This window comes from Budorcas taxicolor, chromosome 11 (assembly GCF_023091745.1).
Source record: "Budorcas taxicolor isolate Tak-1 chromosome 11, Takin1.1, whole genome shotgun sequence".
In the NCBI taxonomy this organism is placed as follows: domain Eukaryota; kingdom Metazoa; phylum Chordata; class Mammalia; order Artiodactyla; family Bovidae; genus Budorcas; species Budorcas taxicolor.
In genome coordinates this window covers 74,937,198-74,954,774 of record NC_068920.1, presented here as the reverse complement: position 1 = coordinate 74,954,774, position 17,577 = coordinate 74,937,198, and the positions used below count along the sequence as shown (strand labels likewise).

The 17,577-nt window shown below is 40.6% G+C and overlaps 1 protein-coding gene across 1 annotated transcript in view; it reads right to left on the bottom strand.

The window, feature by feature from the left end:
* Positions 1 to 2,216, bottom strand: part of TTC27 (tetratricopeptide repeat domain 27) — a 179,689-nt gene extending 177,473 nt beyond the window's left edge. Inside the window, exons 1-2 of the mRNA XM_052648906.1 lie at positions 2,082 to 2,216; positions 425 to 605 (exon numbers count right to left, since the gene is read on the bottom strand). Coding sequence (XP_052504866.1) covers positions 425 to 605; positions 2,082 to 2,181 — 281 coding nt within the window. The 5' untranslated portion in view covers positions 2,182 to 2,216. The remainder of the gene's footprint in view (positions 1 to 424; positions 606 to 2,081) is intronic.
* Between the last annotated feature and the right edge of the window lie 15,361 nt (positions 2,217 to 17,577).

Sequence of the window (17,577 nt, the reverse complement as noted above, 5' to 3'; positions counted from 1 at the left end):
AACATTAAAGATAACAATCTAAAAATAATAAAAGTAGTTACAATTCTCACTGGGCAATCAACAAATAGCCAGATGGATAGTGTACACTTTCATGTTAAAAGGAAAGAAGGTCCGAAGTCTTAAGTATGGCTAAAACCTATGAGACCTAAGCAACTGGAAGCTCAGTGGTTGGCAGCTACCACCCAGTCATAAGTTAGTGTTATATACGATCCTCTGACATCCAACACCACTTTACCTTTTCATTCTCGATGGTCCTCTGGACAGAAGCTTTTACATAGATTATTACATACATCAAGAGTCTTGACTAAATGTAAAGCCAGGTTTTCCAAAAACCACAAAAGTCAGTGTGCATTACACATTGTCAAGACACTACCAAATGTATTCAAAATTCATTTCTCTATGAAAATTTCAAATAAAATTCTACCTTCTGGTTTTGTCCAAATCTGCTGAGTCATCATCCAGGAATGTTACTATCTGCTTCTCTAGGTAGCTGTCAATCTTTTCTTCAGTTATTGTTGCTGAATTTAAAATACTTTGAGTCAATGAATTTAACAATATGGCTTTGTAGTTCCCTTCCAGCAACAATTGTAGGTAAGATTCACTCTCTGTAACAGAAAGAAAATTTGTACAATAATCCAAAAAACTACTATTTTCATAGTAGTAAAGGGTAACACTATTACCATTTCAGTATGCAAAAAAAAAATGTATATATCTAGAACACTTCCTATAAATTAATCACAAAGCACTGTGCAAATTCCCATCACTTCTCCTATAATTAGGAGCTCATCCATATCATGAGCAGTAAGGCAGAAGTTAGACCTAGAAAAAATATTTCTCATTAGCAAGAAACATCATCCTTCTGCTGACAATTCAAAAGGAATCCTACTGAGAACAGAAAAGTTTCCTTAGAACATTTCCTTTTACCATCTGGCTCCCACTACCCCCACCATGAAAGTGATAAATCACTCAGTCCTGTCTGACTTTTTGCAACCCCATGGACAGCAGCCCATCAGGCTCCTTTATCCATGGAATTCTCCAGGCAAGAATACTGGAGTGGGTAGCCATTACCTTCTCCAGGGAATTTTCCAGACACAGGGATACAATCCAGGATCCCTAGGTTGATGTTCTCCTGCATTGCAGGCAGATTCTTTACTGTTTATGAGCCACCAAGGAAGCCCAACCATACTCCCTGGTGAAAAGCTGGTGCACTTATGGTTCCCCTAATATCCAAATGCACATTCCTGCCTACACACTTTTACACTGGTGAACTCTTTTCCACTTACTAGTCTTACTCTTGGATCAAAAATCAGGTCAAGTTTGATTTCTTCCATAAGACTTCCAGACTCAGACTTCAGAAACTACCTCTCACCTGAAGCACCTATTGCATATAACACCCAAACACAGGTGTGTCCATACACACACACACATCCCACTTATACATATATACTGTGTTAAACTCTCTCTCTCTCTCTCTCTCTCTCTCTCTCTCTCTCACACACACACACACACACACACACGCTGTCCTAAATTGTTATTTCTCTTTTGGGTCCAGCTTAAACCCCACAACAACATGTACCTATAACCCTGTAGTAAATGTGCCTTTTAACTCTTTGTTTCTCGGGTAACTGTGCTTTGCTTACAAGATTACATCTTTGCTGCCTCATTTCAGTTGTTGTACTTAGCAGTTGTGAGACCTTGAATAAATTACTTAACCAACTTACTTAAATGTCTTCATCTGCAAAAAGGGAACAAAAGTACTGCCTACTTTATGTGTCTATTATAAGGATTAAATGAGTGAATAAGTGTTAAGAGATTATAAAAAATAATTGAGATTATTACTGAGGGCTTCCCTGGTAGCTCAGACGGTAAAGAACCTCTGGACTGGGAAAAATTTAGAGTGAAGACAAGTACGGAACCTGAAGACCACGCCCACCAGATGTAACACCTGAAGCCTAAAGAAATCAGGCAGATTTAGGAAGGAAGAAAATACAGGAGGGATGAAAACCCAGCCGCCGCCACCTGTTCTCCCCACAGTCCTCACGGCGGCCTAAGTCCCTCCCTGGCAAGTTCACCCCTCTCACCCAAACTGGCGACTCCCTCCTGCTTCCACTGCTGCCGCTCAGCCTGAGTAGGGAAGCCCCTCAGAACTGCCAGCTCCGGGGTCCACATCACCCCGGACATAGCTGCAGCCAAAAGATTCCTACGAGGGTCACACAGGAGTCAAAAAGAAGAAAGTAAAAGTTAGAGCGACCAAGACGCCGACGACTAGTGGCGACAGTTCCTGTAAACACAAAGCCTAGAACAGCATGTGCGGATAACGGAACAAGGAGGCCGCCATGACAGCAGAGCGGAGAACCCTGGGAAATACACGCATACTCGCTGAACCTGCTTCCGCCTAGGAGACCAACACGAGCCCTTAATACCGAGCATGCCCACTGAGAATGCCCCAAGCTGGGGAAAGGGGCGGGACTTGGGGGAGGGGCCTTGGTCCCCTCAGCCCCACCCCCAGAGGCGTAACGTTGCGCTGTGGAAGGAGTGGAGGGCGTCGAGTCATTCTGCACCGCCCACCCAGGAGGCCGGTGGAAGAGGTCAGTTTTGGTCTTGCCCCAGCTGCTGTATAATTGGAAAGACTGCAGCTTTGATTCCTAAACCTCTTTAAGTCCGAACCCTCCAGACGACCTGATGAAAGCCTTGGTCCTGACAAAGCACGTGGGCCCTTACTACCAACACTGAGGTACCATTTCAGGGAATTAGAGACCCAACGAAGAGGAGTCCAGTGAATTCCATATAAGAACTCTGTCTGGACTTAAACTGGTGATCAAGTGGTTAAGAAACTGACTGCCAATATAGGAGGACACGGGTATGATCCCTGGTCTGGGAAGATTCCACATGTCATGAAGCAACTAAGCCCATGCTACTGGACCCCCATTCTCTAGAGGCCCTGCTTGACAACAAGAGAAGCCCCGAGAATGAGAAGCCCAGGCACTACAGCTAGCGAGAAGCCCATGCTCCCTGCAACCAGAGGAAGGTCCAGTCTGTTCACTTTCCCTCTGACATGAGGCTCTGCACCCCAGAAAGCTCGTTCCTGTCATAGAGGAACAAAAACCCACAGAAACTAGAAACCCTGACTGTCGATTAGGGAGATTTTCAGAGAAAGATCTTGATCAACAGAAGGAAATGTAAAAAAGTAACAAACAGATATTTCAATTAAATAGAGATTGGAGATCAGAAAGGGGAACTTACCCATGACTTACCATGGTTGTGGGTACCAAAAGGCAATTCTCTGATGATCCTGAATAAACCTATCTTTGCTGGAAACACTATCTGGCAGTCTGTTTGCTTCTGGCCAACAATGCATTTAAACTTTATATACTTCAAATAAAAATACATTTTTATAATCCTTTAGTCAATTAGTGTTAATAGAAGCAGGAAATGTTTGATTACTATAGTGGGTTGACTAGTTGCCCCAAAGATAAAATCTTAATCCCTGTTACCTGATTTGGAAAAATGATTTTAAAATGAACCCAATGGGTTCAAAGTGCTGTTCTAAGAGATGGCACTTATAAGTGTCCTTATAAGAGAAAGGCAGAGGGACATTTTACACACACACACACACACACACACACACACACACACAAGAACGATAAGTGAAGATGGAGGCAGAGGTTGGAGTAATGCACACACAAGCCAACATGTGCTGGCAGTCACCAGAAACTGGAAAAGATAAAGAATGGACTCTCACCTAGAGCCTTTAAGGAGACAGTAGTCCTGCTGACACCTTGATTTTGAACTTACGGTCTTAAGAACTGTGGGTGAATATATTTGTTGCTATTTTTTAAAAATATGCATATATTTATTTTGTCTGCATCAGGTCTTCCACTGTGGGATCTTTCTCCAGAGCACGTGGGACCTTAGTTCCCCAACCAGGCATCAAAATTGTGTCCCCTGCATTACAAGGTGGATTCTTAACCGCTGGACCACCAGAAAAGTCCCCAGTCACCTGCTGCTTTAAGCTACCAACTTTGTGGTAATTTTCTAGAGCATCTTCAAGAACTAATATAAATATTAAAACATAATTGATGATATTATAGAAGTAAAGGCAAGATAAATATATTTTATGGAATAAACATGTAATGTTAATTATGTATATCTTTATTTCATTACTTATCCAAACATTGCATGCTGCTAAGTCGCTTCATTTGTGTCCAACTCTTTGCAACACTATGGACTGTAGCCTACCAGGCCCCTCTGTCCATAGTGTTTGCCAGGCAAGAATACTGGAGTGGGTTCCCATGCCCTCCTTCAGGGGATCTTCCTGACCCAAGGATCAAACTTTCATCTCTATGTCTCTTGCGTTGGCAGGTGGGTTCTTTACCACTAGCGCCGCCTTGGAAGCCCTCTCCAAACATTACTAGCCTTTCCAATGCCCACTAAGTTATTTTAATTAATTATTCTGATGACTGCTGCTGCTGCTACACTTATATAAACATGTAGTTGAACATATATGTTTGCTATGAAGATATATTTCTCAAAGAAGTATTATAGAATGTATTTCACAACCTTGTAAATGTTGTAGGCAGACTTTGGTGTGATTGTCCTTTTACAGTTTGGAACAAGTTACCTTCCAGTCTCCCTGTCTTCTGAATTCCAGTTTTGGATCTCAAGACACTTCTCTTATCCACGTGATCAATGTAACATGTACTTTCATGTATTAAAATGGTAGTCACTTCACATACAAAAAAAAAAAGCCACTTTACATAAAAAACAGACACACAGATTAACGGAACAGAACTAAGAACCAAGAAATAAACCCATGTATACAGACAGTTAATTTACAACAGAGGAGCCAAGAAGATACAATAGAGAGGACAGTCTCTTTGATAAATGATGTTGGGGAAAATGGACAGCCACATACAAAACAATGAAACTAGACCACTATCTTACACCACACACAAAAATTGACTCAAAATGGCTTAAAGGATTGAATTTAAGACCTGAAACCATAAAATTCCTGGAAGAAAGTAAAAGTGGTAACCAACTACCATAGTTTCCCTCCTAGCTCAGTCGGTAAAGAATCTGCCTGCAATGCAGGAGACCTGGGTTTGAGTCCTGTGTTGGGAAGATGCCCTGGAGAAGGAAATGGCAACCCACTCCTGTATTCTTGCCTGGAGAAACCCATGGAAAGAGGAGTCTGGCAGGCTACAGTCCATGGGGTCACAAGAGTCGGACACGACTTAGTGACTAAACCACCACTACCACCACTGACATTGGTCTTAACAATGTTTTGTGGCTCTGACTCCAAAAGCAAAAGAAACAAATGCAACAAAAATAAATGGGATTACACCAAACTAGAAAGCGTATACACAGTGAAGGAAACCATCATCAAAATGAAAAGGCAACCTACTGGATGGGAAAACATATTTACAAACCATATACTTGACAAACGATTAATATTAAAAATATATAAAGACTCATGAAACTCAACAACAAAAGGAAACCAATTTGAAAAAATGCGCAGAGGTTCTGAACATAGCTTTTTGCAAAGAAGACATACACATGGCCAACCGGCACATAAAAACATGTTCAGCATCACTAATCATCTGTTCAGTTCAGTTTAGTTACTCAGTCGTGTCCAACTCTTTGCAACCCCATGAATTGCAGCACGCCAGGCCTCCCTGTCCACCACCAACTCCTGGAGTTCACTCAAACTCACGTCCATCGAGTCAGTGATGCCATCTAGCCATCTCATTCTTTGTTGTCCCCTCCTCCTCCTGCCTCCAACCCCTCCCAGCATCAGAGTCTTTCCAATGAGTCAACTCTTCCCATGAGGTGGCCAAAGTACTGGAGTTTCAGCTTCAGCATCATTCCTTCCAAAGAAATCCCAGGGTTGATCTCCTTCAGAGTGGACTGGTTGGATCTCCTCGCAGTCCAAGGGACTCTCAAGAGTCTTCTCCAACACCACAGTTCAAAAGCATCAATTCTTCGGCGCTCAGCCTTCTCCACAGTCCAACTCTCACATCCATACATGACCACAGGAAAAACCATAGCCTTGACTAGACAGACCTTAGTCGGCAAAGTAATGTCTCTGCTTTTGAATATGCTATCTAGGTTGGTCATAACTTTTCTTCCAAGGAGTAAGTGTCTTTTAATTTCATGGCTGCAATCACCATCTGCAGTGATTTTGAAGCCCCCCCCCAAATAAAGTCTGACCCTGTTTCCACTGTTTCCCCATCTACTTCCCATGAAGTGATGGGACCGGATGCCATGACCTTCGTTTTCTGAATGTTGAGCTTTAAGCCAACTTTTTCACTCTCCTCTTTCACTTTCATCAAGAGGCTTTTTAGTTCCCTTCACTTTCTGCCATAAGGGTGGTGTCATCTGCATATCTGAGGTTATTGATATTTCTCCCAGCAATCTTGATTCCAGCTTGTGTTTCTTCCAGTCCAGCGTTTCTCATGATGTACTCTGCATAGAAGTTAAATAAGCAGGGTGCAATATACAGCCTTGACGTACTCCTTTTCCTATTTGGAACCAGTCTGTTGTTCCATGTCCAGTTCTAACTGTTGCTTCCTGACCTGCATACAGATTTCTCAAGAGGCAGGTTAGGTGGTCTGGTATTCCCATCTCTTTCAGAATTTTCCACAGTTTATTGTGATCCACACAGTCAAAGGCTTTGGCATAGTCAATAAAGCAGAAATAGATGTGTTTCTGGAACTCTTGCTTTTTCCATGATCCAGCATAGCATAACATGATCCAGCATAACATCCAGCCAACATTGGATGTTGGCAATTTGATCTCTGGTTCCTCTGCCTTTTCTAAAACCAGCTTGAACATCATGGAGTTCACAGTTCACGCATTGCTGAAGCCTGGCTTGGAGAATTTTGAGCATTACTTTACTAGCATGTGAGATGAGTGCAATTGTGTGGTAGTTTGAGCATTCTTTGGCATTGCCTCTCTTTGAAATTGGAATGAAAACTGACCTTTTCCAGTCCTGTGGCCACTGCTGAGTTTTCCAAATTTGCTAGCATATTGAGTGCAGCACTTTGACAGCATCATCTTTCAGGATTTGAAACAGCTCAACTGGAATTCCATCACCTCTACTAGCTTTGTTCGTAATGATGCTTTCTAAGGCCCACTTGACTTCACATTCCAAGATGTCTGGCTCTAGATGAGTGATCACACCATCGTGATTATCTGGGTCGTGAAGATCCTTTTTGTACAGTTCTTCTGTGTATTCTTGCCATCTCTTCTTAATATCTTCTGCTTCTGTTAGGTCCCTACCATTTCTGTCCTTTATTGAGCCCATCTTGGCATGAAATATTCCCTTGGTATCTCTAATTTTCTTGAAGAGATCTGTAGTCTTTCTCCTTCTGTTCTTTTACTCTGTTTTTTTGCATTGATCACTGAAGAAGGCTTTCTTATCACTTCTTGCTATTCTTTGGAACTCTGCATTCAGATGCTTATAACTTTCCTTTCTCCTTGGCTTTTCGCCTTTATTCTTTTCACAGCTATTTGTAAGGCCTCCCCAGACAGCCATTTTGCTTTTTTGAATTTCTTTTCCATGGGGATGGTCTTGATCCCTGTCTCCTGTACAATGTCACGAACCTCATTCCATAGTTCATCAGGCACTCTATCTATCAGATCTAGGCCCTTAAATCTATTTCTCACTTCCACTGTATAATAATAAAGGACTTGATTTAGGTCATACCTGAACGGTCTAGCGGTTTTCCCTGCTTTCTTCAATTTAAGTCTGAATTTGGTAATAAGGAGTTCCCGATCTGAGCCATAGTCAGCTCCTGGTCTTGTTTTTGTTGACTGTATAGAGCTTCTCCATCTTTGGCTGCAAAGAATATAATCAATCTGATTTCGGTGTTGACCATCTGGTGATGTCCATGTGTAGAGTCTTCTCTTGTGTTGTTGGAAGAGGGTGTTTGCTATGACCAGTGCATTTTCTTGGCAAAACTCTATTAGTCTTTGCCCTGCTTCATTCTGCATTCCAAGGCCAAATTCGCCTGTTACTCCAAGTGTTTCTTGACTTCCTACTTTTGCATTCCAGTCCCCTATAATGAAAAGGACATCTATTTGGGGTGTTAGTTCTAAAAGGTCTTGTGGGTCTTCATAGAACCGTTCAACTTCAGCTTCTTCATCGTTACTGGTTGGGGCATAGACTTGGATTACTGTGATATTGAATGGTTTGCCTTGGAAACGAACAGAGATCATTCTGTCGTTTTTGAGATTGCATCCAAGTACTGCATTTCAGACTCTTCTGTTGACCATAATGGCTACTCCATTTCTTCTGAGGGATTCCTGCCCGCAGTAGTAGAAATAATGGTCATCTGAGTTAAATTCACCCATTCCAGTGCATTTTAGTTTGCTGATTCCTAGAATGTCGATGTTCACTCTTGCCATGTCCTATTTGACCACTTCCAATTTGCCTTGATTCATAGACCTGACATTCTAGTTTCCTATCCATTTGAATATTTAAAAAAAGGGAAATCTTTCCATTTGTGACAACATGGATGGAACTTGAGGATATTATACTAACTGAACTCAGACAGAGAAAAACAAATATAAGATTTCACTCATACGCAAAATCTAAACAAACAAAGAAACACAAGAAAAACAAACTCATAGACGCAGAGAACTGATTGGTGTTTACCAGAGGGGAAAGAGGTTAAGGGATGGAGGGGAAGATTGCGTGGTGACAGATGGTAATGACTTTGGGGAGTGATCACTTGGCAGAGTATACAGATGTTGAATTAAACATTGTACACCTGAGACATAATATGTTATATACCAGCTTTCCCTTAACTGAAAAAATAATATAGCCACTTTAGAGATATATCAGAGCCATAGACATCCTATCAAAAGTTGTACACATATGGCATAGGGAGGGCTTTTTCTTCTCCGGCTTATGGGAGAAAAATTGGGAAGGGCATCCAAGTACAGGGGGAAACTAATGGAGACAGAAGAGTGGGTTGAGAGAGCATCACCACTCTTGGGAGCGGTCACTGCTGCTGCTGCTGCTGCTAAGGCGCTTCAGTCGTGTCTGACTCTGTGCGACCCCATAGACAGAAGCCCACCAGGCTCTGCCATCCCTGGGATTCTCCAGGCAAGAACACTGGAGTGGATTGCCATTTCCTTCTCCAATGCATGAAAGTGAAAAGTGAAAGTGAAGTCGCTCAGTCGTGTCCAACTCTTAGCGACTCCATGGACCATAGCCTACTAGGCTCCTCCATCCATGGGATTTTCCAGGCAAGAGTGCTGGAGTGAGTTGCCATTGCCTTCTCCGGGGAGTGGTCACTAATGCTTCTCAAATCAGGCTGGCCATCAGAAGTACCTTGGGACTTTTGTAATCACCTGTTTGGAATTGACCCTAATTAAATTAGAAGCTCTGGCAAGTGGGGAGACTCCTATTCTCAGGAGGTTTCAAAGGTCTCCAGGTGAGTCTAATAAGCCAGGGACAAGAACCATGAACTGGTGTGTACCACGCACACTGTGCTAGGCAGTTCCCTTCAGTTACGCTATTGATACTTCTAACAACACAGGGAGGCAGTTATTGTTTCCTTATAGATGAAGAAACTGAGTCTCAGAGAAGTTATATGGCTTGTCTGAGGCCACACAACTAGTGATCTTAGGACCCAAGATGACTCCAACCTCTGTTGCTCAACAAAATATCACTGACTTGGATTCAGAGTATAAAATCTGTCAATCAGCCAGAAAGTGACACAAATTCCCTTATTTAGAACTGAGAGATATTTGGCCACTTTAGGAGAAAATTGGGACATACGAGAGTCACTTGTGCGAATAACATCCCCGAAAACTTAGGGAAAGAATGGCTGTTCTGCCAGTCACTAAACCTATTTACTCAATTAATGAAAATCTGTTTCACAGAATAGACCTTTGTAGCCATCCAATCACTGTTAGCCTCTTGCTTCTCAAAGCCATCCTGTCAGGGATGGATTCACTCAAATAAACACACCTCTGAGTGCCAACTAACCAATAAGAGTGCCAACTAGGTAGTCATACCTCAGATGACGTCAATTCCTGATTCCTGATTCCTCAGAAAGTCTCCCGGACCCTGAACGCCACACTGCCACAAACCCATGTAAGATCAACGCTCCACTCTTCTGGGAGACACTGTGCCTGGCCAGCACAACTTTCCTTCTGGACATAGTTAAGATCACTTGAAAATCAAACTCAACCCTGAATATTCATTGGAAGGACTGATGCTGAAGCTGAAGTTCTAATACTTTGGCCACCACATGTGAAGCGTCAACCCGTTGGAGAAGACACTGATGCTGGGAAAGATTGAAGGCAAATGAGATGGGGCTGGCAGAAAATGAAATGGTTAGATAGCATCACCGACTCAATGGCCACGAACTTGGGCAAACTCTAGGAGATAAGAACAGGGAAGCCTGCCTGGTGTGCTGCAGTCCACAGGGTCGCAAAGAGGCCGACACGACTTAGCAGCTGAGCAATAAAAATAAAAGTGGAGTTAACTGTGGTTCAGGCATTCAAAGTAAAGTCACGTGGCCATTGTGGATGTGGTTTCAGACATGTTCCTACATCAACTGAGAATCTGAATTTTCTGAACTGCTTCAAACGTAAGGACACCACCAGCCACTTTCAAAAAATTATCAGAAGCAGCTACCAGATGGCCTTAAGTTTCCCCTTGTAAATATGCAATCATTTTGGACTCCAATCAGTCCTTGCACTGTTCTTGCCAGCTCCAATCCTAGTATTTAACAACTTAGGCAACATTTCGATTTTTGCCTGTGTAAGTCTCCCCAATTTTGTAGTCTAGTCAACACAATTCAAGTGCTTCTTGATTCTGTGTATCCCAAGTAATAGTCCTCAGTTTGGCTCAAATAAAACTCTTTCCCATTCCTATTGTAAACTGTTTATTATTTATATCAACACCTCACTATATGTTATGGGCTGAATTGTGGTAGGCCTTCCAAATTCCTATGTTGAAGTCTTACCCCCAGTTAGAACCCCCTCAAAATGTGATTGTATTTGGGGACAAGGTCTCTAAAGAATTAAAGTAAAATAAGGTCATTAGGGTGGGCCCTCATTCAAAGAGACTGATCTCATTCTGACAAAGGAAAACGTGAGATACTGTCAACCAACCAACTGTGCTGCTTTCTTCTCAGTGTGTCATAGGTTTGTCTATGTCAAAGTCTAAACTTCTTCCTGGAAGAATTTCTTCCTCTTATTTAGTGCTATACCATAATCCTAACTCTTGAATTTCCTTTGATAAATGGAAGAATTTTTTTAAATTTAATCTTTTAAAACTTAGAATACCAATGGCATCATGGGGAGCTTTTGACATGTCATGAAGAATAAATTAATATGCTTAAGAGGCATTCTGGAAAAAAATCAGGGGACAAAACACCACATAGACAACACTGGTTTCTTTTATTGAAAAAGTGAGGCCTCCCAAAAGACAAAACAAAACAATTCAAACTCCAAGACAGTCTAAAAGACATTCCCAACTCCCTGGGTTACTCGTTTGCTTTACTCAGCTTTACCTAATTTTCCAAATGAGCTCTTCCTTATCCCCACAGTTTTCACAAAAAATTCACATACTTCAGTAGATCAAATCAACTCTGTGAACAACAGGGAACCACATATACAGATTTTGGCAGAATAAAGGTACAGAGGCAGATAAACCACAAAGCTAATGCAGCTTGTTTATGACTCCTCTCAAGGCTCTGGGTAGGGTCCTAACAATGTAGTCCTGACAACCCAATCCTCAGACTGCAGAACATCTGCAAAAGTAAGAAAAAAGTAGCTTAATGATTACTTAGGGCTGATGAGGGAACAGGGCGAGAGGGGACAGTGATGGCTAACAGATATGGAGTTTCTTCTTGAGATGATGAAAATGTTCTAAAATTAACTGTGGTGATGGTTGCCCATATGAATATACTAAAAACCACTGTATACCTCAAATGGGTAAACTGTATGGTGTGTGAAATATATCCTAATACAACTTTTTAAAAAATGTTACCTTACGTATTTCCTTGGTGGTTCAGAGATTAGGACTCAGCACTTCCATTTTAGGCAGCAAGGGTTCAATCCTTGTTAAGGGAACTAAGATCCCACAAGCTGTATAGTCAAAAAAGGAAGATACTGTCATGTCAGTTAGCTTCAATCTGTCTTCCACTCAGATACACTTCCTCTCTAAGCACGTAGCTCTAGAGTGGCTGTGGGAATCTGGGGAATCCAGGAAGCTGAGTTGGGACGTGTTTAACTTTGGTTTCAGTTCAGTCGCTCAGTCGTGTCTGACTCCTTGCGACCCCATGAATCGCAGCATGCCAGGCCTCCCTGTCCATCACCAACCCCCGGAGTTCACTCAAACTCACGTCCATCGAGTCGGTGATGCCATCAAGCCATCTCATCCTCTGTTGTCCCCTTCTCCTCCTGCCCCCAATCCCTCCCAGCATCAGAGTCTTTTCCAATGAGTCAACTCTTCGCATGAGGTGGCCAAAGTTTAGTGAGATAGATTTATATAGTATGCAGTCATTTCTGTGGCTATTGCTAACCACATCAGTGTAAGAATGGCTTCCAAGAATATTCCTACAGCCTTGGTACTGACCTACCGTGAAACAAAAATGAAGGCTGGCAATCTTAGAATGAAATGAATGAATGAGTTCTGTGCTGCTCAACACCAGAAGTAGGTGGATAATGGAAGACAAACAAGATTTGAAGTGCACACAACCAGAAGCTATGTAAAATTCTTCCAGTAATCAGACTAATGTAAAATTGTGAGAAGTTTTGATCCTCATCAATTCCTGGCCAAAATGGAAATCCACTATCAGGAATACACTTGATTTTCACAGAGAATGGTTATCACTATAAATCCATCATAATTTTTTTTTGTGTGTGTGTGATTCCATGGACTGGAGCCCACCAGGCTCCTCCATCCATGGAATTTTCTAGGCAAGAGTACTGGAGTGGGTTGCCATTTCCTTCTTCAAATATCCATCATAATTTTTTAAAAGAATTTATTTTTAATTGGAAGATAATTTCTGTACAATGTTGTGTTGGTTTCTGCCATACATCAACATGAATCAGCCATAGGTATACATATCTTCCCTCCCTCTTGAACCCCCTTCCCACCTCTCACCCCTCTTTTATTTTTTGATGGGAACCACAGAATACAAAATTTATGTGCTGGTAGGCCACAAACCTGTTGGAATACTATGAATAGTGAATATGTCCATGGGAGAAGTTTATGCATTCCTACCATCAATAATAAAAAAGACTTTGTTTAACCATGAGGGAATAATGAATTCTCTCCCTATTCAGTCTTAGGAAATATTACAAAAATTATGGTTCTATGAAGGGGTAATCAAAAGATTACAGCCAAGAAAAAAAATTTAATTTCAGTCAAAACATGTAAGGAAAAATTTTATAAAGATATGTCAATTAATTATTTTATTTTTCTGCATTTTGTTATTCATTGATTAGAGTCTCTTTTCTCAATGTAAATAATTTACTTTTGTGTAATACCCAAAAAAAGATAAAAGCAAACAAAAACCAGTCAAACAAAAAAGCAATTACATCAGAAAATGGCTAGGACATGGTCACATTTGTGTAATAGTTAAAACTACCCTCAAGAATCAAGTAGAGGGCTATAATTAAGGATTTTCACCAACTTCAAGAAAACAGATAAAGGAATAAGATATTTAAAGCAGGTTATAACACTGGACCTGTACCAATTGATTCAATTAACTGTTAGACTCCTCTAAGATGGAAAAAAAAATGTTTATGAATAATGGGATTTAAAAAAGACTTGAATAAAGCTTCTATGTAAAATTTAAAAATAAAAAATACACTATATAAACTAAATTTAGAAGCCTTTCTGTTAAGGCTGGATTAACCTAAAGATTCAAAATCATGAAATAAGTAAAGATTTTAAAAAGACTTTAAGAAAGTTTCAGCCAATATGCTAGAGTAGACCCAAGATAAAGGGAGCCTAATATCCTTTACAAATGGGCTCAAGCATGAATTATTGAATTCAATCAGAAGTCAAAAATGAAAAAAAATAATAATACATGAAATTGCCAGTTAAAAAAATTCAATGTATAGTTATTAACTTTCAGACAGAAAGTAAACAAGGGAGAAATCCACATAATTTGTCTCTATAAAAGAACAAAATGAGGCTTTCTTCTTTAAGACTTGTGAGTCTACATATAAGGATAATGGAATGGATTACAAGCAGAAGGCCCTTTCAAAGAAACACTCATCCACATTGCCTTAAAAAAAAAAAGACAAGTGTTCAAAATCGGCCCAATGACGCAACTTCAAGAGATATCAGCACCAAACAATATTGTGTCCTTCCTCTAACTCCCAGGGAGAACTGTCTATAATAATGGGACAATAATTCTTGTTGATATAATGCCACCTTATCTACCTCATTCCCAACTGTAGAACATAAAATCTTATAGTGAAAAATTTTAAAGTTAGCTGAAAAGCAAAAAGGAAAGCAAGTTCACTATTCTTAAGAAAAAAAGAGGAATTGCCAGTGTGTGTGGGGAAAAGATAATAAAAGTGTTTTTGAGGGTATAAAGAGCTTGAAGGGAAATGAACTTTCACATTGGTTTAAGAGAAGCATTCAAGTAGTAAGAATCTCTAATAAGCCTATGTCCTAAGCTATGACTGATTTTTTGGAATCATTATTAGAATTATTTCTTTATTCTATGGGACGTAACACCTACAATTTCAGGATTTGCTCCCAGACAGAATGTACTATAGCTCTTATGGAGGATCAGATTATAGCTGATTTAGGTATTAGAATACCAAGACTACAGATAAATCTCTATAGATAATATAGGACAAACACAGGAAGATTATCAGCATATCAGAGTCCAGTTTGATTATTCCTAGATAATTATAAATCTTCATCTTTGTACAAATATTGAAAATGTTAAATCTGTGCTTTAGGGGCATTATCTCAATAATACGGCACATATTGAAGAACCACTGCCAGAAAAAGCATATCCTTTAATTCAGTAGCCAATGCTTAGGCTCTTTGCTTCGAGAAATTACAGGAGCCAACTGGTCAAAAAACCTTATAAGGTTTTTTTTACCTTTTTCTAACTGTATACGGTTAGAGCTAAGATAACAAGAATAATCACTTGTAGAAAAGGGGCACCAACATGATAAAGGAGCTCTAGCTTGTCCCTATAAATAATGAAAATGACTCCAGGGAAATGGGAGGTGCTCTGGGGCTGTTTGCCAACTCTGCAGACCGCGAGGTAAAAACAGAAAGAGATACACCAAAGAACAAAACCCATGGAAAGGTTAGAGAAAAGCAGTAACAAGGAACAGAAGGGGAGTGGGGGTGGCAAGTTTGAGGGAGACTGGTACCTATTCTTGTGATCTATCCCTTGGAAAAGAGAAGAGGCCAGGGAGGTGAAGAGGATCAAATCACTCTCCTAGGAACCCCAGCAGGCAGAGGTGTTATCCCAGGACCTGGGCCTTCTAGTGGCCCAGGGCAGCCTGCAGCTGACACCCCTGGATTAGGCATTTCCTCCCTGGAGAAGCATCAGGTGAGTAAAACTAACTCACCATCAAAATGGTGGCCTGACACAATCTCCTCCTGCACTGGAAACACAGCTGGTGTAACCTGAGGATGGACATGTATAGGTGAAAGCAAAGAAAACCCGTTTTTTGGTGAAGCCCATGGGATCACATCCAGGGGCTAGGGGAAGGCGGCCAGAGGGTGCCTCTTCCGTCCAAGAAATGCATAAGTTCAGAGAGCTCCTTTAGTTTGAAGAAGCAGAAGATAGGAAGCTGAGAGCAAGGAAAAGAGGAAAGAGCTCCCTTTCAAACTGTTGTACACCTTAAAACTCAAGCATGGTCCCTACACTCTTACCACCCTGCTGGACTCCTACAGTGGGGAAGCAGGGAGCTTTTAAACCCGTTCTAATTTAGGTCCAGCCAGGCTTATACCAACACCAGAATCAATCCCAGTTAGAAAATATACAATTCTTTTGTCTTTGCTGAGGGGAGCTCTTAAAAAGAAGTAAAAAGCAATTAAAATCACAAAGGAAAAGATCAATAGATGATTTCATGATAATTTAAAACTTCTATGAGGAAAATTAAGTTAAAGGGCCATCTGGAAAAAATATAGACAAATATGATAAAAATTAACATTCTATCACTTAAGCAGCTCATTTATATCAAAATATCCAAAGACAATATATAACAAACTGGGGAAAAGGTATAAACTGATCATTGGCAAAGCAGAAATTCAAATGGCTAATAAACAATGTTGAAAAAAAGGCAGACTAAAACATGTTTAATGAAGATAGGTAAATATTCTGATTAAAAAATTATAATCATCTATGCTGGCCAGCGAATGGGAACATTAACTGAAGCTAGAAGTGTGAATCAATACAACCTCTCTGGAAAGCAGTTAAGTAATTATATATCAAACCTTTTGACCTGGTAATTCTAGGCTTTATCATAAGGAAATAAAAGATATAGACCATGTTCATTAGAGCATTGTTTATAATCAGCAAAACAGAAATAACCTGAATGTCCAACAGTAAGAAGCTAGGTACATCCATATTATGAAGCCATTAATTTCATGATAAAAAGTATGTAATATGTTAAAAAGGTGATAAAATTGAGCATACAATATACCAACTATATAGAAAAGTACAGAAAATAAGGATATAAGGCAAGATACCAGAAAATTAAGTGTTTAATCTCATTTTTTGTATTTCTCAGTATTTTCCACTCACTGGAATTATGACTATCACTATTACTGAAACCAAACCAAATGAACCTGAGGCCTTGCCATGTTCTGACCATCTTTGGTGTAGTAGCTCCACAATTCAGTCCTCTTGTACCCTGGCTGCCACTTCAGCCCTGAGTATATAGCTCCACCAAGGTCTGCAGCTTGGTCTATTCCCATCTCTAGGCTGATTCAGCAGGCCTGTTTCTATCTTGGAATCTTTCGGTCGAACCAGTCTCATGGACATACCAGAGTATTAACTCTGTATTAAATTGTGGAAAACTATAATATGGTGAAAAAAAAGCAAACTGTAGAAATCTGTCTACCAAATAACTAGCTTTGGTTTAAGGAATAAATAAGCAGCTAGCAATGCCTGGCAAGGGGCCACCTGTCATATGAGTTACTCAGCACGGGGTTGCTCAAGTCGCAGCCCGCAGCCCGTGGCCGTTGGCAGCAGGCTAAGTGCAGAAAGTGAGTAACAGTGGTTCAATGCTGCAACATCTTCACTGTGTTTTACAAAGTCCTGGGCTCCAGTGGAAAGGAGTGTAACCAAAAACCTTGACCCTTCACCACAGTTGGACACAATGACGAAAACGTTTCACCTCATTCATCTTACCCGAAACAAATCCAATTACAGGACATCAAAGAAAAAATGTTTACACTACCTTCTACACTTGATTTCGGACATACTGATCTTAATGCTAGAATGTTGTCTAAGCAGTCTTTTTTTTGTACTTCTCAAGATCACAACTTCCTGAGTTAATAGCTTTATGAACTGACCAGTTGGCGTTACTGACTTCTGCACATGCTCTTGGACCAAGGCC